The sequence below is a fragment of the Astyanax mexicanus genome, chromosome 14 (genome assembly GCF_023375975.1).
Source record: "Astyanax mexicanus isolate ESR-SI-001 chromosome 14, AstMex3_surface, whole genome shotgun sequence".
NCBI lineage: Eukaryota > Metazoa > Chordata > Actinopteri > Characiformes > Acestrorhamphidae > Astyanax > Astyanax mexicanus.
The window spans coordinates 20,316,060-20,339,954 of record NC_064421.1 but is presented as its reverse complement, the minus strand read 5'-3'; the positions used below and the strand labels follow the sequence as shown (position 1 = coordinate 20,339,954).

At 41.0% G+C, this 23,895-nt stretch overlaps 2 protein-coding genes across 9 annotated transcripts in view; both read left to right on the top strand.

The window, feature by feature from the left end:
* numb (NUMB endocytic adaptor protein) overlaps positions 1 to 14,551 on the top strand; it is a 44,894-nt gene extending 30,343 nt beyond the window's left edge. For 2 of the 7 annotated variants that reach the window (XM_022672937.2, XM_007253806.4), the window contains 8 exons: positions 7,262 to 7,294; positions 7,927 to 8,001; positions 9,298 to 9,438; positions 9,844 to 10,048; positions 10,611 to 10,895; positions 11,169 to 11,312; positions 11,662 to 11,796; positions 12,174 to 14,551. In XM_022672937.2, coding sequence (XP_022528658.2) covers positions 7,262 to 7,294; positions 7,927 to 8,001; positions 9,298 to 9,438; positions 9,844 to 10,048; positions 10,611 to 10,895; positions 11,169 to 11,312; positions 11,662 to 11,796; positions 12,174 to 12,967 — 1,812 coding nt within the window. In that variant the 3' untranslated portion in view covers positions 12,968 to 14,551. Of the gene's footprint in view, positions 1 to 3; positions 7,295 to 7,926; positions 8,002 to 9,297; positions 9,439 to 9,843; positions 10,049 to 10,610; positions 10,896 to 11,168; positions 11,313 to 11,661; positions 11,797 to 12,173 lie in introns of those variants that run through there. The other 5 variants (XM_049463303.1, XM_007253808.4, XM_007253807.4 and 2 more) reach the window with 5 other exon arrangements.
* A 1,304-nt stretch (positions 14,552 to 15,855) lies between these two features.
* On the top strand, positions 15,856 to 23,533 carry exd2 (exonuclease 3'-5' domain containing 2). 2 transcript variants are annotated; one of them, XM_007253811.4, is made up of 9 exons: positions 15,856 to 16,003; positions 17,557 to 17,980; positions 18,068 to 18,324; positions 18,595 to 18,721; positions 18,901 to 19,193; positions 19,673 to 19,779; positions 19,931 to 20,066; positions 20,562 to 20,951; positions 22,135 to 23,533. In XM_007253811.4, the coding sequence occupies exons 2-9, from the start codon at positions 17,579 to 17,581 to the stop codon at positions 22,349 to 22,351; spliced, it is 1,929 nt and encodes a 642-aa protein (XP_007253873.2). In that variant the 5' UTR covers positions 15,856 to 16,003; positions 17,557 to 17,578; the 3' UTR covers positions 22,352 to 23,533. The 2 variants fall into 2 exon arrangements, with proteins under 2 accessions (XP_007253873.2, XP_007253874.2); XM_007253812.4 differs by having other exon boundaries at positions 15,858 to 16,003; positions 17,557 to 17,965.
* The last annotated feature ends 362 nt before the right edge of the window (positions 23,534 to 23,895 follow it).

Here is a 23,895-nt window from a genome sequence, read left to right as displayed (position 1 = left end):
GGTGTCTACTGCACAAAGCTCTGCTGTCTACAGGCCAGGACCTCTCAGCTGCTCTCCTCTCAGCTGGTTCTTTCTCACGCTAGCTGCAGAGGCTAGGACCTGTTTATTAATCTTACCCATTCAACTAATATTCTTCACCATTGTTTTATTGTTGTTTTCTTATCTGCAGTAGTCTCTTCTTTCCTCAACAGGGTGTTCTCGGTATTCATTAGTTTGAAGTTCAACAATTTTTTAGGCTTTTGTAGGCTTCTCCTGAATCCTTATTTCCCACACAAATAACTTTCTTTTCCTCCCATCAATCATTGCAGTGTCCTTCAGGTTTTCTGTATCAGCCTTGAGGGTTCCAGTTTCCAAAAAGACAGGCAGTCCCAGGCTTTTCCTTCTCACCTACCCTAAGAGGATCCCCGTTGCCTTCTTATCAGACATTCCAGTCCTTAAAAGGAAAGCCTGGGCCTCAAAAGGTTTAGTTAAGTTGGCTACCTAGTATGCAAACAGCTAGATCATCCTTCTGTTTCAATTCTAAGCTTACCACCACACACACGCACTCCCTGTAACAGTGTAAGCAGTCATGTGTGTCTCTGAGTCAAAGATGATGAGTAAGGTGGGAAAAATAGGAATTGAAATTACAGTCATTCAGATCCTTGGAACATGGGCTTCTTGTTTAGTAAGTACACTGACACACCAAGTCATGGGATAGCAGTATGGAAATTGATCATAAAGTGTTACCTAGATTACATTTATTATTATCAGAGGTCTGGGGTTTTTGAGTGACTCAAAAGACCAAGGCTCTAATGACTTAAAGATCAAATCCCTGGTCATGCTGCTTCATCAACAGCAGTCAGAGTCTGAGAGAGCACAATTGGCATATTCTCTCTTGGTGGGTAGATGGCACCCTCACCCCCATCCCTCCCATTGTGATATTGGCTGCCATTGGGGTCTGTTAACTGTTGCATCACATCTGGGGATTAGGCACTTTCCTTTGAGTGACATAAATACTATAATATGTCGGAGAAGACAGGCGTAATCAATGACAATAGATATGCAGCATTGTACATTGATTTGTACATGCAAACACACAAGTGAGTCTGGCAGAAATCACATCCATGGTCAATGCAATGCTCAGTTCAGTGAAACCTCACCGGACTGACACCTCACCGGACGTGCCGGCCTGCCACCGTGCTATCCTGCTTAGTGCCCCTGGAGACGGACAGGCGTGAGTTTCCTGTTTGGCTTTAGTCCACTGGGAGTTTATAAAAGGGAAGACATGCCGTATCTCGAAGGGGAAGGAAACCCACTGCACTATCCATTTTCCACATTGACGAGGCTTTGCACGCCTCCACCCAGGTTAAGAAGCTGGGTTAGACAGAACACAAATTGTCTTTTACTGTCTTTTACTTCTCTGTCTTTCTTCCTGACTGGCTCACTCTCTTTAACTCTTCTCATGTTTTTTCTGGGATCCTCCAGGAAGGTGAGGGAAGCAGTGAACCTCCTGCTGGCAGAAAGCTCATTTTTAATGGCATTAATGCTGCAGGCTTAAAGATGATGGTTGCTTTTAGAAGGCCATTCTGCTGCTGGTTAATGGAGAATGTGGCTTGCAGCCCAGTTCTCCCTTTTGCATTCTTTTACTCTCACTCTCTCCCACTTCATATTTACTTACTTTTTCTCTTTCTGTCTGTCCTTCAATCATAACATTTGTAGGAAGTTTCTGTAATGTCCTGTTCAGTCCTTTTTTATATCCTTGTACTGCTATTTATTCTTTTCCTGCTCTATTCTCAGTACTGCTCACACTGTATTGTGCAGAAGTCTCAAATCAGGAAACCTGACTATCTTTTCCAGACCCCTTAGCGTGTAGAGTAAAGAAACAAAGTGGATAGATGTAAACAAAATGTCTTCAGGCTACAACCGACCTCTACTATCTTTACATAATCCCCCACTTGCATGGGAATGTTTAGGGATGGTTTTAAAGAGCCCCTCATAAGGCAAGAGGCTGAATGTTTCGCCTAATAAACAAAGGTATTTTGAGTCATTCTTTTAAAGTATGGTTGTGTGCAACTGTATGTGGAATAGTTTATTGTGAAATAACTGATACCATGTCCTCAGTTCCTTCTTTATCTTTGGGTTTATCTCACATGGCTCAATAAAACCACACAACATGTCCACCAGGAGGCCATAGATTCTTGCGTAAATGCACGTCACACGCTTATGCTCACACCACCTTCTTACAGTCACTGCTACTCCCAGTTTTCTGCCCAAATGTGGATACTTTAGAGTTTGTTTTGTCCTGTGATATACCACAAGTCTTGTATAAACACTAATACTATTGATGCTAATGGTAAAGTGCACTAGCTTGCTGTTTCTTATTGTATTTTTTTTTTTTATAGTCTGGCTTTTTTAAGTAAGTGGCTCTTCTGTGATTAGTCTGTTAACTTCCCGTTTATGCTTACCACTATTAGAAACCAGTGGATATGTGTCAGCATCTATCAGAAAAATGGACTTGCACCTTTTGTGAAGTGCCTGGGAGACATCATTTGGATAGGGGGCAGCTAGTGCTGAGTTTGCTAACCACACCATGGACCAATAGCAAAAGATTTCTCAACAGGCTCCCGTGGGCACAGACTCCATAAAACTGGGCAGTTGAGTCTGATGAATCTTGAGGTAATAGGATCAGAATCTGTTCATCAATCATTGCTTTAATACCACCACAGCCAATTTAAATATTGTTGCTGACCAAGTGCATCCATTAACGGCCACAGTTTAACAATTTACCATCTTCTAATGGGTACTTCCAGCAAACGATCTCTAGGACATGCCGAAGAGCTCAGTGCTCCTCAGTTGCCCTCTCAGTCACCACATATGAATCCATTAGAACACCTTTGGAATATGGTGGCATAGAATTTTCACAGCATGAAAGTGGCATTGAAAAACATTTCCAACATCATTTGAAATCCATGCATGCATTAAAAAAAAAGTTGTTATTGCTGTTTTGAAGCAGAAGCAGGTCCTACTCAGTGTTGGTATACAGTAGTCTTCGTAATAAAGTTGTGTATGTGTGTACGTGTGTTAAAGTAGGAATATCTCTCTGACCCACATGGACTATAATGAGATTTTCTCTCGCTGGAGCTGAGCCACTTCATTCCTGGAAGCACATGTATCTGTACACACACTTGTGCTTATTGATGTCATCCAGCTTGTGTTTTTGGGTTTCTGGCATGCTAGGGACTCCTCACATGCTTTGAGCTCAGGCTGCCTGCTGAACTTTTCCTGAACTTTACAAGCTGGCATGTTAAGGAGGGGCTTCTTCGGTCCGTTGATGAATATTCAAGTCACGGGCAGCCACTGAGGGGTGTTTGTGTGTGCGTGTGCGTGTGCGTGCGCGTGGGTGCGTGTGTGTGCGTGTGGGTGTGTGTGTGTGTGAGAGCTGTGAATTGTGTTTTTTCCCAAAATGATCCGGTAACCTTACTTAACACATGTAGATGTTGGGTTGAAGGGACTGTGCGGATAGTGTAATGGAATGTTTGCTATTTGACACCAAAGAGTATTTGCATCTGCATGTTTACTCAATTACTACTCGTGCGCGCGCGTATGTGTTTGTGTGTGTGTGTGTGACGAGGAGAGAAAATGAGTGAATAAGGGAGTTGAGTGAGTAAGCATTCCTGTCCTCTGACTCATAGCTCTGAGGAAGGAGCCAGAGTATCTCTGCAGTGACATCACATAGTCTGCTGTCTTACACGTCACTCCCTGTTCTGCTAATTGTCACGTAACTTCCTGTCTCCTCCAAGCTGTAGTGTGTCTCCCACAAGCTTCCTGTTGCCGGATCAGCCCAAGTACAACCTCCAAGTGGTGCTGTATTGATTAAGAAGTCTTTTGAACTTTAGCTTTAGCTGTTTAGCACAAGTTCTTCTGTTTTTTTCCACTGGGCTTTTTTACTGTATAAAAATGTGCAAGGTCAGGGGCTGAAATAAAGCTCGGACTCTGCGTTCACATTAGCAGGCAATAAAGTATTTTGTGTGGATGTGTTCAAGTCCACTAGCATTGTCACATGTGGGTGTGTTCCAGCTACTGACAAGAACATTTAAAAGCCAAAATAAATACTATGTCACTTTTATTCCTAAAACTTTCTTCCACACCTTTTTTTTTCTTTTTGAGTGGACCATGTATATATACATTAGAACAATAAGACAATAAATAAGAGGCTATGAGCCTCTTTTTAGTGTTTAGCATTACATTAATATATAATATATAATAAAATAGATTGAAATGCTAATAGGAATTGAAAGCTGGGGACCTCAGCAACCTGTTTCTATGACTGGACTAAAGCAGTGGTTCTCAAACTTATTTAACAACTTACCACCCTTGATCAAATGAAAACATCCAAGTATCACCTACTGTGGCCACTGTGTTGGTCTTGCCTGCTTATGCTCTCTTATGCTCGCTCTAAGTTAATTATTTAACTATGAATCTTAAATGCAAAAAAAAAAACAATCCTTTTTTTTGAGCGTAGTACATCTTCAGAGGTCATCTGGCATACCATCTTGTAATGCTTCACATACCACCAGTGGTACACATACCACAGTTAAAACACTACAGACCTTTGTAAAATGCAACTTCTCAGCATCATAATTAATTTGCATGAGGGAAAAAAAAGATGAGAATTTTCTAACTAATTGTTTTGTTTGTCACTCTGTATTCATGTTGCTATACTAGTCACTATATTACATACTCCCATAGGAAATGACTGGCCACCTGTTGCTCTGTTGCCTACTAGTGTGAAGGCAGGGTTGCTCATCTGCACTAATGTTTAAAAACTCCCATTGGTCATGCATCTCCTTTTATTAGGGATCTAATAATATCTCCTCCTTATTTCCTCCTACAAGTTCTCCATACCCCTGACTCAGTAACCGCAGTTCCAGTTCTCTTTCCTTCTGCCCAGTCCAGTTCCACCTGTGTTGTTTTTAAAGCTTTTCTATGGCAGTGTTATGTAGCATTCTTCATCATATCTGCCTCTTCCCTTGTATATGTGCTGTTATGTATTCTAAATTGTGTATGTATGTGTTATATTTTTTTCTAGCAGGTTGTGTTGACAATGACCCACAAAGAGCCTCTTTAATATACCCGCAGCCCCTAACTTCCCTTAGCTCAATGCCCTTAACCTAATGATGATAGTCTTTTTTTCTGTAGCTTTGAGTGCTAGTGACTCCCTGCATGACTCATCCACTTACGCATCACTCGATGCGTATGGCTAATGGTTCCTTAACCCTTTCTTTCCATTAGACATACCATATCCTTAACCACAAGCCTTGTAGCAGCTGATAGCAGGCGAGTTGTTAAGGGTGTGTTTGTTTGTTAGTGCACCAAAAAGAGAATAATGCAATAATTATGCAATAATACACAAGAAGAAACACTCTGCTCTGAGATGCTGGCACTGGTGTCATGTGGCCATAGGCACAAGGCCAAAGGCCTGTAATACAGCATAAGAGAACAGCCTTGAGTATATTATTGTAATTATACCATTTTTTATTGAAACTTATTATTAAAATATAGCTTATTATTATCTGGCTACAATTAATGGTACTGTGGGTGATTTCAGCTGATAAGCAGGAGGATTGATCCTTGCTAGGTTGAGCCTACGTTGCCACTTTGCTTACTGCTTGCACTGCTTGAGTTTGAGCACACACTCACAGCAGACTGTCCATCTGACTGTTGCATGCAGTTTTAAAACATGTATGCCAAATTTAAAGCTCTGGAGAAGCTTTGGGGCTTCCACATCATACAGTTTGTACAGTCAGAGGCAAACTGGGTCAAAGTTCATTTTAATTGAACTTTGAAAGCAGCAATATCAGTGTGAAAAATGCAGCAAACAAATGCCAGATCGGAGTGGTGTCCATTACTTGGAGGTGAGCAGTGAAATTGCCGGCACAAAGTGGTATGCACTTTAAGGGCGGGGTAAGCACCCCGCCCTTAAACGCCTGCATAATCCAGTTATTGACATGTGAACTGAGCCATTCATAGTGGTTTAATGGAGAATAGTTGATTGCTGGAAAACTTACCAACTGATTTCTATACAGTGGTGGTGGAAACTTGAGTTTAGAGTAGTGGATAACAGCACTGGATTCTTATTGGCAGAATAGGGTTACATTTTCGTTCAGTTGTACACCACCCTACATAGTAGGATTCCTTAAGCAAAACCCCTAACACTACATTTGTTGGGTGTGATTACTGTATTCTGAGGAAGCAGTTCTGATTGGCTGCTGCTAACCGTCCTCCAGCTCTGTAGTTTCATCTAGCGGATAAACAAGGAAGTGCAGCTTCCTGTGAACAAGCAGCCTCAACAGGAATCCACACAGAGACAGCTGCTGTAATCCCCAATTACTGAATATGATCTGATCGTCTATTTAGAGAAGTATATGCCTGTTCTTGATTGTGTGTTTGGCTAAATATTTGCCAATATCAATACAGAACCGATCAATCTTTCCCTCTCTAGTTTTGGCTGTCTAGTTCCCACCACCACTGTACTTTTAAACAATTTTTATAGAACATTATTCTATTATAGAACAGAATATTTTTTCTCCAAACCACTCTGAATAACTTTATTTCCATCTGAATCATCTGGTTAAGCAGAATTTGTGAAGAAATCCCTAGTTTCAATGTCTGAACCTCCACTTCTCTTGTCTCTATCCAATCTCTCTGCTGGTGTTGGTAAACCAATGTGCGCGTGCGTGTGTAAAGGTAAAGTTTAACCAAACTAAAGGATAAGGCCAAGTGCTACTCTTGTAGTTTGGTCAGTCATGTGTTTTGACTCCTCTGACATCGTTGTACCGTAGTGTGGTGTACAATCAGTGAACATCAAGGTGCCAAGAAGCTTGGTGATGGTTCACAGTGCCACCAGTAGGCACATCACTAACCTAATGATAACAGTATTAACCATACTAATAACCACAACAACAACAACTAAATGACACATTATGTGATAAGTAAGGCACAATGAATGACTTGTATATTAAGAGTGTCGCCTTGTTCACCAGCTAGTAAAGTGATTTTTTTTCCACTCCTTTGCTTTCTTTCATCCACTCTTAACCATTCAAGTCCCCACAAACCTCTCTCGCAAACCTTCCCCCCCTGCCACAGTAGCACTGCTCGTATACAAACATTCGAGATTTCTGGACACACAGGATTTTCTGTAGCACCATCAGTAACACTCTCCTGCCTTGTCCTTTCCACCCATCCCACCCCAAATCTCCCTTTACCAAATCTTCAATTCCAGGACAGGAAGTTCTTCAAGGGCTTCTTTACAAAAGTAAGTTCTGCTGTGTGGGGTTAGTGTGCTTGGTGTGTATTGTGTGTGTGAGTGAGTGTTTTTTATCCTCTTTTAATTGTTCACACTTCAATTACTCCTGGAAGAACAGGAAAAATTGGATATTATTCTGTCTCCTTTTAAAGTGTGTGTGTGTGTGTGTGTGTGTGAGAAGGATTGAGTGTAGTACTCTTCTCCTCACACTAGTAAGGGTGAACACCTGGGGGCGGCTGTCCTCAGTAGAATAAGTGTGTGATTGTGAGTGTGAATGTGGGGTAAAGGGGGGAGGGGCACTGTGCCGTTTGCGGTGTTGCTGTTTCTGTCCCTCATTTTCTGCATTTCTCTTATACTGGTCCCTTCATAAAACACACTGACTCACATTTTTCTTCTTCTTCTTCCTGAATAATCTCCTCGGAGTGGTATTGATGTCCCTTGTTTGCAGGATCTATGTGTAGATGAAGGTGTGTCTGTTGTGGATGTTGAAAGAACTGAAGTGTGAACAGACTCTGCGGGAAATACTGCTAGTTTCCGTATTTGTCTTTTTAGCCACCTCACTATGTTCTCTCTTTTTTCTTTTGCTCTCGTTCTCTCTCCATCTCCCTCCCTCCCTCTCTCTTATTCTCCCTCTCCCATAGGCAGGAAAGAAGGCAGTAAGGGCTGTACTCTGGGTATCTGCTGACGGCCTGAGGGTTGTAGATGACAAAACAAAGGTAACTTGCGTCTTCCTGATCATTTGTCTACACAACTGTGTTTACTTATCAAAACCGCCAAGATAAATGGAGCACAATTTTTAATCTACATGCTCGTTGCGTTTAGCATGTGCGTACTCTCTCTGCATTGCAGTAAGTCAAGGGATACAAGTACTGCAGTGGTATTTAGTGGGTATTTAGATGTTGTAACTAAATCATATGAATTTAGAAATAATAGGATTGCTTGACCTATATCCTATATATATGACATAAATGGCTCTTTATTGTGTACTGATGCTGCCTCATCCAAAATATGTTTTAAAAAGTAATACTTTTTTTAATTAGTCCAAAAAATAAGCAAACCCTACTACTACTCTCTTAAAAAATTTAAGGTGCTTCATATGTTTTCTTGAAGGATGCCAGGCCCTGTCCTGTGCTTCATTCAGTACTTTAGGATAAGGTGCGGTGGCGATCATCTCAACATCGTGACCTTTTTCCTGTAAAGTTTTTGTCACTGAATGCGATCCCTGGACAATAAAGACCGTTACTTCAACAGAAGCAGGGTAAACTCACTTTAATCCCCTTGATTTCAGAACAAACAATTAATGAGCAGGTGCCCCAATACATTGTAAGGCATGCAAGTCTCAACAGTCAGGATTGCCTGTAATGTAAATATGTTTATTTCCATTTTTAGTGAATTAGGGCATTCTGTCTTATAATATGAGACAGTTTACACTATTTAAGACTTTCTAAGGGCAAAGTGGAGTTTTGACTGCTGACTGAGTTTGATTGTTGACTATTTAGATTGATTTTAGCAGGATATAAATACTACCCTCAATTCTTGCCAGAAGTTAATGTTTTAGCCACCAGCCATAAACTATCACACTAGTAGTAATACAACTGTTTGATACAATACTCTACAATACAACATGCTATATTTAACTTGTTATAGCCCCTGTAAACCCTTCTGGAGGAGTTTTCTAATTGTGCTTCATGAATTTCTCTCTAGCTAAAACATCTTGTTAATAGGAAAATTGGGCACTTGTTTCAGCCTCTAGTCTATAGCCTAACATAAACAATCCAAGCTGTACTCTGTCTAAACTGACACTGTATTTTAAACAGTATCTTCACAAGCAATACTGGCTCCAGAAGAGCCATGAGTAATATGCAATTCTCTGGATTTTTCTGCCACCTAGTGGTGACAACCTTTTTTTTTCCATATGCAGATTAAAGGCTTTTCAGTCAGAAGAGTGACTGCAGTTTTGTATTGTGATTTGTCACAATACTCTCATTGGAATATGCTTTTTGTTATTTTAGGATTTGATTCTGGACCAGACAATAGAGAAGGTGTCATTTTGTGCTCCTGACCGGAACTTTGAACGGGCGTTCTCCTACATCTGCAGAGATGGCACCACCCGGCGCTGGATTTGCCACTGCTTTATGGCCATTAAAGATTCAGTGAGTACTCCTATTTGCACTAAATGACCCTTAGGATGAAAGAAAACACACTCTTTAGACTAAGCCAGATTGCTTTTGCTTTTTATTGATGATCTAAAAGCCCTCTCATCTCATTACGATGTTCTTTTCAAGTCTGATCGCAAAGTATTGATGTTTCTTCATGAGCTGACCTTTGCCTGATCCTTGTTTAGCTGCTGCCTGTCTCTGTCCTCTCCCTGAACTTGATAATGGAGTTAGTTGTGGTTCTGCTGAAGCTAGTAATGACTGCCGCTCTCTCTCCACTACTGTGCTAATCCTATTTCACTTAGTCATTTAGGTTCTTAGGTGCTAGTCGATGGGTCAGGTAGTGTGAGAATTGTAACACCAGCCTGATCCTGGCTTGTTTGTCATGTGCTTTTGTTTCAGGGCGAGCGTCTGAGCCATGCAGTGGGCTGTGCGTTTGCAGCATGTCTAGAGCGGAAGCAGAAGCGAGAGAAGGAGTGTGGAGTCACAGCCACTTTTGACGCTAACCGTACCACGTTTACCCGCGAAGGCTCCTTCCGAGTTACCACGGCAACAGAACAGGCTGAGCGAGAGGAGGTCATGCGGCAATTACAGGATGCCAAGAAAGGTAGGTTTGTTAGTGGGAGACCCTAAAATAGAACGTTGTTTAAAATGGCAATCCTGTAGACAGGATTTGGAATGAGTTGTAAGGGAATTCAGGTCAGCGGTATAAGATGTAAATAGGCTCAGTAGTTTGTTTGCCCCTGTGCTGCAGGATTGTTATTAAACTCAGTGGTGCCATTTGCTCTACAATTTACACTACCACTATATGTATTGTTTATAATTAGCTTTTTTTCTGTGGAAAAACGGCGATATGGCTCTAAGATAAGATAACAATATTTCAGGGTAGTTTCAATCATAATATTCTTGGCAATATGTCAATACACTGAAAATCATAGTATTAATTTCAAGGAAATACTACAGCAGCAAAAATTTTTTTTAACATTTTTTGATGTTTAAATAACACTTTCAAACATTCAGTAGAAAAAAATACTATTTTTTTAAACAACAGTAACTGAGTTTGTTTGAGTTTGCAACAAGAAAATGTATGTAAAAGAATGTATTTTTTATGTTATTGTTTATGATAATATGCCACACCTTTAGTTACATTTCACTGTGTGTCTCTGCAGATTCAGAAGGCGTCACTGTTACCCCTGGCAACAACAAAGTGATCCCGGCCACAGTGTCCTCTCCTTCTTCTTCCCCTCCCCTCACCATGGGCCCTCAGGAGTCCAACCCCCATGCCATCCCGCGCCGCCATGCCCCTGTGGAGGCGCTGGCACGTCAGGGATCCTTCCGCGGCTTCCCGGCCCTCAGCCAGAAGACCTCACCATTCAAGAGGCAGATGTCACTGCGCATGAATGATCTGCCCTCCACCATGCAGCGCAAGTCTGACTTCCCCATCAAAAACACAGGTTAGAATTGGCCACAAGAAGGACAATCTTTAATTTAATGTCATGTGGTGAAAATGTATTTATTGATTTTTTTTTTATGTTGAAGTATATGTAGCACAACCAAAAAATGCGCAATGTAATTTTTTTCCAGTATCGTGCAATCATAATGGCCATAGATAGTAGATCCTGTTCTTTAACAATTTTGTACATTTAAACAGATTTAAACATTTATCTACGTGTCAGTTGTTTCATTTCTACTGGTGCTAATACAATCAATATGTCCTGTTCCATCAGTGCCGGAGGTAGAAGGTGAGGTGGACAGCATCAGTTCTCTCTGCACTCAGATTACATCAGCCTTTAGCGGCCCTCCTGAGGACCCCTTCTCCTCAGCACCCATGCCCAAACCCACCTCCTCCCCACAGTCCCCTGCTGCACCAGGTGAGGACCAAAACACTTGTGCTCACTCTTCTTAGCTTCTCTGCTTGTGATAGTCTCTTACCTTTATGTATGTGAAAAAGCTAAGTAGATTTACTTACACAAGTTAGGGCCGGTAGTATAACTGTATCTCTATTTCTCATGTTGCTTTCCTGTGCATATCATAGACACTTCTAAAACACTAACCAAGTGCATGTTTTAAAATAAAGAGAGAGAAATCTGAAAAAAGAAATAATGAGTACCATATGTATACTGAACTAAAACCTTAACTCAGCCCTAATTGATATTAATGTGTGATCATGCATGCTCACTTGCTTATGTCTCTAATCTACTACAATATCTGCTACTGTAGTTAATGGCTCAGCTCCTGCCTTTCCTGCTCCTGCTGTCACTGTCACTTCTGCTGCTAACCTACCGACCCTGCCACCCCCACTGCCTGCCAGAGAAACTAACCCATGGTCCAAGACCCCTGCTCCAACACATGCAGGTAAGAGTGCTTTAAGCTCATGCCCTCTGCTCCTGACGTAGAGAAGAGGTATAATGGAATCTTGTTGAATATATTGAATATGTTTAATAATTTTTTTTTTAAAGAAGATTTTTGGCCCCATTTACACATGGCATTAACATTCGTTCTGGGTGTTCCGATCACAAATGACTCCCAAAACGCATAGCTTTTCACACCTGTAATTTTAATTGTCCTTGGTGGCCGCTTATGATTAATTGGATTTCTTAAATCTTTTTTGCTGGAAGAGGGGAGCCAGTTATAGCAGCACCTTTGTCCATTAGCTAGTTGTTATTGTGTGCTTGTGCGGACATTGGTAGGTGTACTTTTGTACTAATATCGTGTTTGCTTTGTCTTCAAAGGGGGTGACTGGCCCAGTCCTACACCTGCAGTGGTGGCTCCTCCGGCTGCAGTCACACCTCTCACAGTCCCTGTGGCCTCTCATAAGCGAACCCCATCTGAAGCAGACCGCTGGTTGGAGGAGGTTTCCAAGTCTGTACGAGCCCAGCAGCCTGGAGGCAGGACCGCCACTCCCCCCAGCCAGCAGCCGTTCACCGCACCCATACCTGTCCCCATGGCTCCTCCTGTCCCCATGGCTCCTCCTGCCCCCGTAGCCTTCATGCCTCCAATGCCTACTGCTGTGCCCGCCCTGCCCCCACACCAACCCGCCTTCCACGCCCAGGCACCAGCTTCCTATCCAATGTCCAATGGGCTCCCCTACGGCCAGCCAAGTGTGCCCGTGGTCGGCATCACACCTTCTCAAATGGTGGCCAATGTTTTTGGTTCGGCTACACAAACCCAGCCGTTGCCAGTGCCTGCGCCTGTTCCTCAAACACACACGTTGCAGCCCTCGCCGTTCTCTACTCCACCTTTGGCGCAGCTGGATGCTCGTGGTGTGGGCAGTCCGTTTGGCAAACCTCCCTTGCCTCCAGCAGCAAATCCACACCTGTTTCAACCACCCAATGGTAATGCCACATTCAACGGTGCAGACAACTGGGCAGCTCCTGCATCATCAGCGCCTCCCCACCCACCACAGGCTGATGCCTTTGAGGCCCAGTGGGCCGCCCTGGAGAGCCGCTCAAGGCAGCGCACCAGCCCATCACCCACAAACCCCTTTTCAAGCGAGCTCCAAAAGACCTTTGAGATCCAGCTGTAAAGAAAAGAAAATGTACTGTGGGGTGGGCGAGTCAGAATGCTGGCATAGACACATGAAGGAGAAAATATATGGATGGTGGATTATGGGGAGGGACTAAACCAGAGGCAGACCCCTTTGACACTCGCACCGCTTTAGCCCTCAATCTCTGTCTCATTTCCTCATTTCCTTGCTATCCGTCAGTCTGTGTCTGTCTACTGTTAAGTATGAGTTAAGGAGACGGCACAGGGAAAGGAAGGTACTTCAATGAAATTCGCTGAAGCCACAGTAGCATGGACGTGGGGGTGAGGATGGTGGGGACTTAGTGATGCTCAGCTACCATTTGTTCACTCTGTCTGGTGTAACTCTGGATTCCACAAGATTAAGGTGAAAGGTGGATGAAGAGCTGATGATGCCTCCTTGAAGAAAAAAAATCCAGCCTGCTTTGGTAACAGAACCCCTTTACATTTTCACGTTTTTTTTCCAATCCAGCCTCCATCTCCCCAAAGCCCAGCTCACAGCGCCCCCTAGCCTAGTGGTGCTGAACGACTGACTGCTCCTCCCATCGGAAGAACAGAGCACTGAGAGAAGGACTGAGCTTCAAGATTTGAGAGGTTTTCATAAAACTTCCTAATCAGAAGAACAACCGAGAGAATGCCAAAATCTTTATTTTTATGCATTAAGTATATTTTAAATAGCTTTGGAATATAACAGAGAAGTTGTAAGTAATCTTGCCAAAGGTGCAGGCTACAGTGGAAATGATTTTGTGTGTATACAGAAAATGAGCATATATTATATAGATATATCTAGAGAAATGGAAAATATATATATATTCATTATTAAACACATTGAGCTCAAGGTATAACTCATGTGTTGTATAAAGAGAGACTGAGTAAAGGGAGGTTGTTTTTGTTTTTATTTTTGTTTTTATTTTTGTCTTATTGCCGTATATATAACATCCCATTTTGGATGTGCATCCCTCTGTAAATAATAATCCATTGCAACTACAATCATCACAGACTCAGCGATGGAATGGGAGATCGATCAGTGCTCTCATTCTTTATCTCTGGTGGTTTATTTTATCATTTTGTACTATAGTGCTCAGTATCATGATTTATTTTTGTTTCACTGCCTACATAATTGAATGTTTTAGGGTTTTGTTTTTTTAGGGGGGGGGCTTTTAAAACTTATTTTAACACTATTGACAATGTCATCTCCAGCCACTTGATTTTGTTTTATTTTTTCTTTAATGAAGATATCTCTGCACATTGCACAAGCACTATTGTAGTTGATTCGGCAGTTAAGGTGAGAACGGTCAGTGTGCTGCACTGGTGAGCTATAATGTTGACAGACAACTGAGGTTTACCAGAGATCTCCCTGAAATTACCTGTGGTTTTAAACTGGTTGCTGTGGGGGAGGGGGGGAGTCAAGGCGTTATTGCAGTGTCTCTTCTTTAAATCGGTCCTGTGGAGGCATTTGGTTTTGTTTTAGTTGTTTGTTTTATTTCTCCTCATTTTGTAAGTATTTCATTATTTTATTCCACTTCTTTCCAGAAAAATAGGTCTAAAAGATTGAATAAAATGATGGTGGTGGAGGACTACAGTGAAACATGTCTCTGCACTTTTTTATTTAGTTATCTGTGTGATTGTGTGACAATCAACAAAATGTTTTCACTTCATCTATATTATGTGTAGGTTATTTATGCCAAGCAGACACATATAATCAAATATTTAAAACATGTACAAAGCCCATTACATAATGACAGTTAATTTTATTATTTCAACTGATTCCAGCTAAAATTGTCTCTGTGATTCAGAGATTTATTAGACAGAACTACTAGCCTGCAATTATACCTCTTGGCTGCACCAAGATTTGTTTGTTAGTTTTATGCCTGAGTTAAGACAGATATACAATGACTTGCCAATATTCATGGATAGTAATATGAATATTGATCATGAACTCTTACCTTAGTGGATGGCTTGAAAACCAGACACAAAGTGGCTGGTAATGATCATGACTGGCGGTTAGAAATGTCCATGTGAACAGACAAACCATTTTAGGGGGAAAAAACATCAGCATTTACTGCAGACACCCCCTACACATTTCCAAAAGATTTGTACAGTATTCTTAATATTGCAATGGACTTGGGATCCAAATCATGGTATATGATATAAAGTGCACTCTTTTTTTGAGCTTGTTGGTTTAGTGCAACTCTTGTCTTGTCCAGGTAATATTCCTGCTGCATTTCTCCAGGTAGGCTCTAGCCTCCCGGGACCTTCATTGGAAGAAAGGGTTAAGAAGATAAATGAATCAGTGGAAACAGCGTAAGAAAAACAGATGCTTGATTGCAAGATCTGCACCGCCTTAGATAACCCGCCACAAAAATATTCGCCCCCACAGTTTTTCAAGAATAGTCATTTTCTGGAGTTTAAAATAGCTTGGGTCAAATTGACCCCAAGCGTAATACATGTTACTGTTGCTGATGACAAAATATGTTTAATTCTGAATGTTTTAGATTACAAAAAGTTTTACTTAATATAAAGACATTACAATTCCTGTAAGGTCTATATTGAAATTTTATGGTGATGTGCTTATGTCTCCATAGACAAATAACATGTATTCTGGTTGTATAAGGGGGTGGACATTTTTAAAGTAGCTATTTAAACAGTCAACAAAAAACTTGGGTAAAATTTGTATTTATATAATAATTTTCTGTAGTTTTAAACTGGCTTAACATGCAAACATAAAATATGTTAGTGAATTTGAAGGTTACAGGAGGGTTTAATTGGATTTTCTGAGGCTAAATTGCAGGATAGAAAGATTGGTTGTAAAACTTTAGAAATAGACAAATTCTGTAACACTACTTGTATACGCGTGGCACTGGCTGATGGGGGCGCTGTGGGGAGATATAGAGGCGGAAGAAGAAGCGCTGCAGCTGTTCATTATCCTAAACCACAGAGAGTGTGTGTGTTTTAAGTGAGAGAGAAGAGAAGAGAGTGTGCAGTTTTATTTATTTAGGTTATAGAGTGTGTGTGTGGATAACAGCGCTCACAGCTGCGGGTGAGTAAATATCGGTGTATGAGCTAATACAGAGTGTATGATCACCGCTCAGAGCCCTCGGAGCTCTCTGAGAGGATCTGAGGGGATCTGGATCTGTCAGCAGTTGTGTGTTTGGGCATTAGGTTAATTCCCTAACGCTGCTTTATACCTATAGTTAGCTGAAGGTACAACACTGAAAGCGTGCGGGAGCCCTTACCCCTCACATTAATTCACAATTAAACAAGATTATCACTGTTTTCAGGGGGGAAATAAACTAGATAAACTCCATATTACACCGTTAGTTACCCTAGCCAGGTTAGCTAGCGCTAGTTTAACGTTAACTGACTAAATTCAGTACTAGCGTTAAGCTAAGCTAACAGCTTTACTTGGCTGAGAGTCCTGAACAGTCCCGAAGCTCCTCGTTCAGACACAGACTGCACTGAGAGCACTTTAGGTCAAATGTCCTTTAAAGCGTTTCAACTTATGTTGATGAATATAAGCAAGCCTAGACGGTGTAGGTCAGTGTAACGTTTCAATAAACTATTGGGTATAAAACTTCATTATTTATTTTTTTCTGTTAACTTTGATGAGTAAGAAATAAATGTTTTTTTTTATCTTTGATGATAAAAATTATCTTCTCTCAAGTATTATTTTATTATTATTATTAAAATTATTTTCCTTTTTTGCATATTGTAACAAAAAATGTAATGCATAAAATCGAATTTTTATTTTTCCTGAAATTTTAATTTTGAGTTACAGATTTAAAAACACGAGAACATTGGAAAAAATGATGAAGCACATTTATTCTATACTATGCCAAATGGTAAATAATAAAGAAGTTTAACAGTAAATTTTCTATTTTTGCCTTAAATTATCAGACAGCAATATTGATAACATTGCACTGTAGGGCTGCAAATATTATTCAATATGATCGACAATGTCGATTATTTAAATTTGTCGACTACAAATTGAACTGTCTACTAATCGTTCATTTGTAACAGCACTGCATTGTTACAAGGTGCTGGGGACAGAAGCACAATGGGTGATGGGTAAATGGCTCACTCACACAGGTTACACTTAACTTAGTCTGTGTCTCCAAAAGTGCCCAAACACAGCAGCTTGCATATTTAATCACTAAATATCAGTACTTTTCACATTTAAACAACATCCAGACGTTTAAATGGATTTTAAATCTCCTGTTTCTATCAATTTTAGAGATGGAGGAGATGGCAGAAATAATCTTTGACTAATATTACTAAAAGTACGGGTATAGATTAATTTGTGGCTTTAGATAGGATATGTAAAATGGCAATACCTGTGATTATAATTAACAACATTGCAGCCAATTTCATATCACCTTCTTAAGGAAGTAATCATACCACTCTAAAAGACCTTGTTTATGTTTCAGGGGTTATGAATTATGCAAAAATAAATAAATAAATTAAAGTTTTTCATCCCACTTTTTCATCCCACTTTGTTTTTCCTTTGATCAGCCTTACACGTAAGAACTGTTCAAAGACAAAACACCTTCTCTACATTTAACTGTGTGCAACCTGTTTGTTCTTTCCTTGCAGAGAACTGCTGAAAAGTTCAAAGATGTCCAGACAAAGTACCTTCACTGCAGCACTGGCAACCATGTTAGGAGCTACGCTCGGAGGCCTTTTCCTGTGGCACACCATATACACACAGAAGAGAAAAGCCCTGAAAACGCCCCAAAAGCCTGACCCATTGCCTGTGGAGCAGCTTAGACCTGTGGAACTTAGTACAGCTCCAGTACAGAATTCACAACAAAAGCCCACACCTCTGCCACCACCACTACCACCACCACCAAAAACTACAAGACGTATTTCAATACCAGCTATTGAGAAGTTGCTTAAGGTGCCAGCGGTGGTGGTGAGCTCACCCGAAGAATGGGAGGAACACTGGCCATCGTTCCAAAAAGACCTGGCCATCTTTCCTGTCCTGGGTTTGGACTGTGAATGGGTAAAGAGCATGCGTGTAAGAGGGGCTCTACAAGTGTTGGGAGTTGACATCCCTGGCTCTTAAAAATTGTCCTCCCTCACAAGTTGTTTGTCTTGCCCTCAGGTGTCCAACAAAGGGAAAGCATCTGCGGTCTCTTTGCTCCAAATGGCTACATATTCTGGCCGCTGCATGCTGGTCAGACTGCTGGCATTTCGCGATGCCCAGCTGTCTCTGCCCAAAGGCCTGCTACAGGTCCTGCGGGACCCTCATGTGATGAAGGTGGGGGTTGGCTGTTTTGAGGATGGCAAGCGCCTGGCCCATGACCACGGCCTGGCTCTTGTGTGCACGGTTGATTTAAGATACCTGGCCCTGAGACAAAGGTAATCATTATAAATCATATACACCCATCCAATCATTTCACTTTATACAGTTTCTGCATCTTGTAACAGCAGTGAAAGCCATTTTAATATTATTTTAAAGAGTTTTATAAAGAATCTTTAAACATTTAAACAAGTTTTAAACAAAAAAAATAATCACTTAATGCAATTGGTTCTTCTTTTGAAATGTTTAGTACTGACAGTTTTTATTTAATGTTTTTACCTTATAAAGTATTGGTAATTTGTGCTTTTTTTTTTTTTTTGATGGTAAAGGCATGCAGTGCTAAATAATGGACTGAGTCTAAAGTCCCTTGCTGCAGACCTACTCAACGTTACCCTGGACAAATCACTGGAGCTGCGATGTAGTAACTGGGAGGCTGAGCACCTAACCCAGCAGCAGGTAAAGTACCTCTCCTTAGCTACTTTTTCATCTCTAAGGATTTTTATGTTGCCTTATGTTGTGTCTCTCCAACAGCAGCTTAATAAATAAACTGTAGTCAATCTAGCATTCCATAGCAGTGAAATGTTTGACCAAATCACCATGTTTGACCAAGCATCACTGCTTTTTATTTGTGTCAGATGGTGTACGCAGCACGTGATGCCCAGGTGTCCATTTCCCTATTTCTCTACATGCTGGGCTTCCACTCTGAACCCTGCATCTTAAGCGACAGTGAGACCCCCTACTCAAAGCTGGCTTCGTCCTGCCAGGGTCTCATGGATGTACCTTTCAGGACACGCAGTGAAGGAGACGAGGGTGAGCGCAGGCGCAGGAACCGCAGGTCAACTGTGGACAGTCCCGAGTCTGGAGACCAGCAAGTACCAGACCCTCGCAGAAACAAACGCAAGCCTCTTGGGGTTGGATATTCAGCCAGGTAAAAGCGATAGATGCTTAAAGCAGTAGATTGCAGAAGGTTGGAATTTACAGTGTTTTCTTTCAAAATATTTGGATTAAGGTTTGGACTAAAAGCTTGGTGCTGTGGGTTAGCTTGGTCTCTGCACTAAAATATCTGCATTTTATATTTTTTACTGCATTTGTAGCCATGAGTAATAATGTATTGATAAGCTGTAATGCTACTTTATTCCAATTGTATACTTTTTCAATGGCAGACGTGTAAAACGTATTGCAGAAAATATTAAGTATTAACCAAGAGTAACCATTTCTGCATGTCTTTAATTGGTTCATCTTGCTGTTTTTTATCAATAGCGGAATCCATAGATTGTGCAAACTATAAAAACAAATCTAAGCTTCACAGTTTCAGTTCAGAACTATACTACACTGTTTTGAGTGTATATTCTTAATTAATCTTTTATAATAACATGCAAAAAATTTTCTGCTCACCCTACCCCTCAGGAAATCCCCCCTGTATGATAACTGTTTCCTTCATGCACCTGATGGCCAGCCACTCTGTACATGTGACAAGAAAAAGGCGAAGTGGTACCTTGACAAAGGAATAGGAGGTACATTGCGACAAGTTATTTTAATCATTATTATTAGCAGATGTGGTGTAAATGTACTGTAATTGTTTTGTTAAAAAAATAAATTATCAAAGCATTCACAGTCTTATGTCTGCTATCTGCAAAGTGTTGTTTTCTTTTACCTGTCTCTCAGAGCTGGTCAGCGACGAACCCTTTATTGTGCGTCTGCTGTTTGAGCCATCAGGCCGTCCCGACTCACAGAAGGACTATTATCTTACGGCAAAAGAAAATCTGTGTGTGGTGTGTGGAAAAGCAGAGTCCTACATCAGGTTTGTCATCTGCAGTGTGTGAATTTCAGAGGAAGGAATATGCATGAGTCCAGACCTGAACCCCATTGAGAATTTTTGGGATGAGGTGGAGAAGGCTTTGCACAGTGTTCCAAATCTCCCATTATCAATACAAAATCTTGGGGCTAAAGGCTAAAAGGAAACCTAACAGAGCAGACATTTCACAAGCTGACTAGTAGAGGTAGCATCTTATGATGGGTAGTGTGTTGTTTATCGGCCTGAGCTTACTAACACTAAATCCTAACAGCAATGCTCAGATATCTAGTAGACTCCTGCATAGTAGATAGTTACTCCAACAGCAGGAGGATAAACTAATAATGCTCTCGACACGTTTCCATATAGTGTAGGAGAGATGTCCACATACTTTTGCCTATAAAATAAATGTCAAACCTGGCCATATTCTTACATGTGTACTTACATTTTGTTGAGATGATTTTAGAGTAATTATTCAGTGTGTTATTCTCTTTTCTCCATTAGAAAGAACATTGTTCCACATGAATACAGACGCCACTTTCCAGCCGAGATGAAGGACCACAACTCTCATGACATTCTGCTGCTGTGCACTTCCTGCCATGCAGCGTCCAATGTTTATGATGGCTTCCTGAAACAGCAGCTGGCTGATGAGTTCTCTGCCCCTCAGGGCTGTGAGGAGGGGGTGAGGATGCTGGAAGATTCGGACCGACGGCGGGTTCGCTCTGCTGCCCGTGCCCTCCTTAGCGCTGGAGAGAGCATGCCAGAAACCAGACGAGACGAGCTCCTGTCAGTCATCTGCACTTTCTACTCCGAGAACGAGAAAGACGAGGTCACAGAGGACAAAGACAAGGTCACAGAAGAAATGCTGCAGACCGCTGCCAACCTGGAGACCAGGTAAAAGAGAGAGAGAGAGGCCTGTGCTGGAATAAATGACTTTCACAATGTTTTGAATATGTATATCTTGCATATATAAAAGATATACATTACTTTGACCCAAATATATACATTACACTGACTGCACAAGAAATCACAGACCTATAGGGCACTTGCACCGTATTGTCAGGGGCAGACAAAAATTGTACCCAGGATGATATTAAAGCTCTTTCCGTACTTGAGGGACAATAGTATCGCGTCTGGTAAAATTTGGTTATAAGTGGTTAACGGCCAATGCTAAAAATATGAATGGGAGTTCAAACATGCTCAAACATGGCTTTTAGTGGGCCCCAGTAGCACCGGTTGGAGGGTTGCCATGGCAGTCAATTATGGAGCTTCAAAACGTAACTAACAACTGGTCAAACCAGATGACTTGGCATGCTCCACTGTTAATGATCTGTTTCATTCCATCTTGCGCCATCATTTAAGTATAAATAAACAAATTCTGTAATTTAACATATTGTATAATTAGGCAATTGTGCTGCTTTTACCAATAATTAAATATGTACATATGCATATAGAAAATTCATAACATTTATAAAAACACAGTCAAGATAATCCTTAAAACTGATGATATTTTGGTAGTATAAGAAATACACAAGTAAATGCAACAGCAGTGTTAAAAAAAAAAAAAAATCAGGATGGTCAGTTTTAGTTTAGAGCAGCCGAGAGAAAGCTTCTTAGACAGTTATACAAAAAAAGGCACTCTGGAGCCCTGCCTTCTGTAAATTTGGGACAAATCCGTGCAACAAGCCGAAACTGCATGTTATCATATCTTGGTACCAAATCCTGTTTATCAGGATCTTAGCATCTTTCTATTCCTTACATTATGCCAAAAAGTAATTGCATGGTCATTAATTATGCTGGTGAGCTAAACCTCTCATTTTTTGCTGGTGTTCACTGACCTCTTGAACAGCAGGTAGTAATTGAAAGTCATGTAAATTTAGAAGTGTTGTGAAAAGTTTTATAATATGTGTTGTGTATTGGCGTGTTGAGTAAACACACTAAATTGCACCCTCTAGAGTTTGAACAACTATATAGAGTATATAGAGGTTTGGTAACCACTGATTAATAGTATAACTTTGTAAATAGTTAATAGCTTGATGGGATAGAATCCCTTATCTCTGTCCTTGTTTACCCGCAGGATATTTAATGAGCAGTACATCCCCCACGGGTTGAAGGTGGTGCGGGCGTACGCTGAACACGGGCTGCAGGGTCTGATTGACCTAGAGCGCCGCTGGCGCCAACACTTTCTGTCTAGTATGCAGCCCAGCCACCTGCCCCCTCTATGGTCTGTGGACCACAACCACGAGAAGTACCTGCGCAAGTACGGAAAAGACCTGGTGATCAACCTAAACTGACGGTCCACCCCTCCTCTCTTGTGCTCATCTTTTGCACGCCAGACTTTGCAGTGTCTCCCTGCAGGTAGGAGGGTCACTGCGGTGTGGGTTGGACCCGGGTGGTCTCAGCCACAGACCTGTGATGTCATTTCAGTGTGTTCCAAAGAGAAAAGACTTGGCCACCGTATGAGCTTGAGCCTAGCAGTAGTGCAGATATTGGCTGTAGATGAACTGAAGAGAAAAACAAGAGGCTCTCAGACCTGGACCTGGACCCAGAAGTCACTGTGGTGAATGACGAATCACTAAGCAAGAAGATGGAGTAAAAAAATGTAAAAAAGGAAGATGAGGGTTAAAGACATTTAAGTGCACACTCATTTAGAAAAAGAAAAAAAGAGAAATATTTGTGGTTGGAGAAGAGTTCTCAGCTTTTCAGAAAATGAAATTTATATATTTTAAGCAGCCCAAACCTGCCCCTAATTTCTTAAATATAACTTAAAATAAAAAATAGAGTATACATTTAATGCAGGTTTGTGGCCCTATTAAATATTTTGAATAAGTGTGTGGTGAAATCAGCTGTTTTGCCTTATGAGGTTCTTTGACTGTGGTCCTAATGCACCTTTTTTGCCCCATGTCTGAATTACGGTTACACTATTTGTCAGTCTTTTATAATAGATTTGACAAAACTATAAACTGGACACCCCTTTATGGTTAACTCACATGTATGGTTTTTGGAACCTTCTAGGCTCTCTGGTTTATGAATCTTTTACTAGTTTGAAAGTAAGTATGAAAGGATTTGACTGCTCCTTTTTTTTTTTTTTTGTATTTCTCAACGGTCCCTAGTCAGTCAGGACACCTCTAACCATTTTAAACCCCTGACTTAACCAGAGAAACATACATTATTAGGCCTAATCTGAAACTACAACAGGATCTTGTTGATTTAGTGTGTAACAAACTTAAGGATGTAAAGGTTCAAACGACCAGAGAGATTTGGCTCCATGAGCAATAAAAATGCAGATTATCTGGAAACTTTTGATCCTTTAGGAGGACACTGATTTCCACATTTGAGCACAGAAAATACTTTAGATTTGACTGAAGAAACACTACAGTTTGTCCTTTTTATTTACATTTATCCAGATGTAACCCCACTAAAAGCTGCTGTGTTTCCCTAAACAGTTAATAAAAGTGAATTATTTAATGTTAAAATGTGTCCTGTGTAAAAATATTGAGTTGTGAACAAGTCTTGCCAATAATTCAATCAACAGTCTATGAATAAGAAACATTTGCAGACGAAAGTTGTACATTAGCAGCGTTTTAAAGACTAGGCTGCAGTTGGCGTAGGGCGAGAATAAGCATAGTCCTAGACTATTTTCCATTCGGTGGAAGATCTTCCTTTAAAATACTGTGTAGTCCAGAAATCCGGTATGAAATAGACTTAGGATGAAGTGAAACATAGTGAGTACGATTTTGTTTTTTGTCGAATAACCTACCTCTGTTTGCCCCAGCATTCTGAAATACATCGCTTTTAGCTGATGCTCTCAACAGACTTGCAATGCTAGCGATAGGGG

What these genes read in the sequence shown, in the direction of transcription:
- exd2 (XM_007253811.4), top strand. Translation starts at nt 17,579, where the DNA reads ATGTCCAGACAAAGTACCTTCACTGCAGCACTGGCAACCATGTTAGGA. An exon ending in AATGGGTAAAGAGCATGCGT is followed by an intron (nt 17,981 to 18,067) that starts GTAAGAGGGGCT and finishes TCTTGCCCTCAG; the next exon opens with GTGTCCAACAAAGGGAAAGC. An exon ending in AAAGCAGAGTCCTACATCAG is followed by an intron (nt 20,067 to 20,561) that starts GTTTGTCATCTG and finishes TTTCTCCATTAG; the next exon opens with AAAGAACATTGTTCCACATG.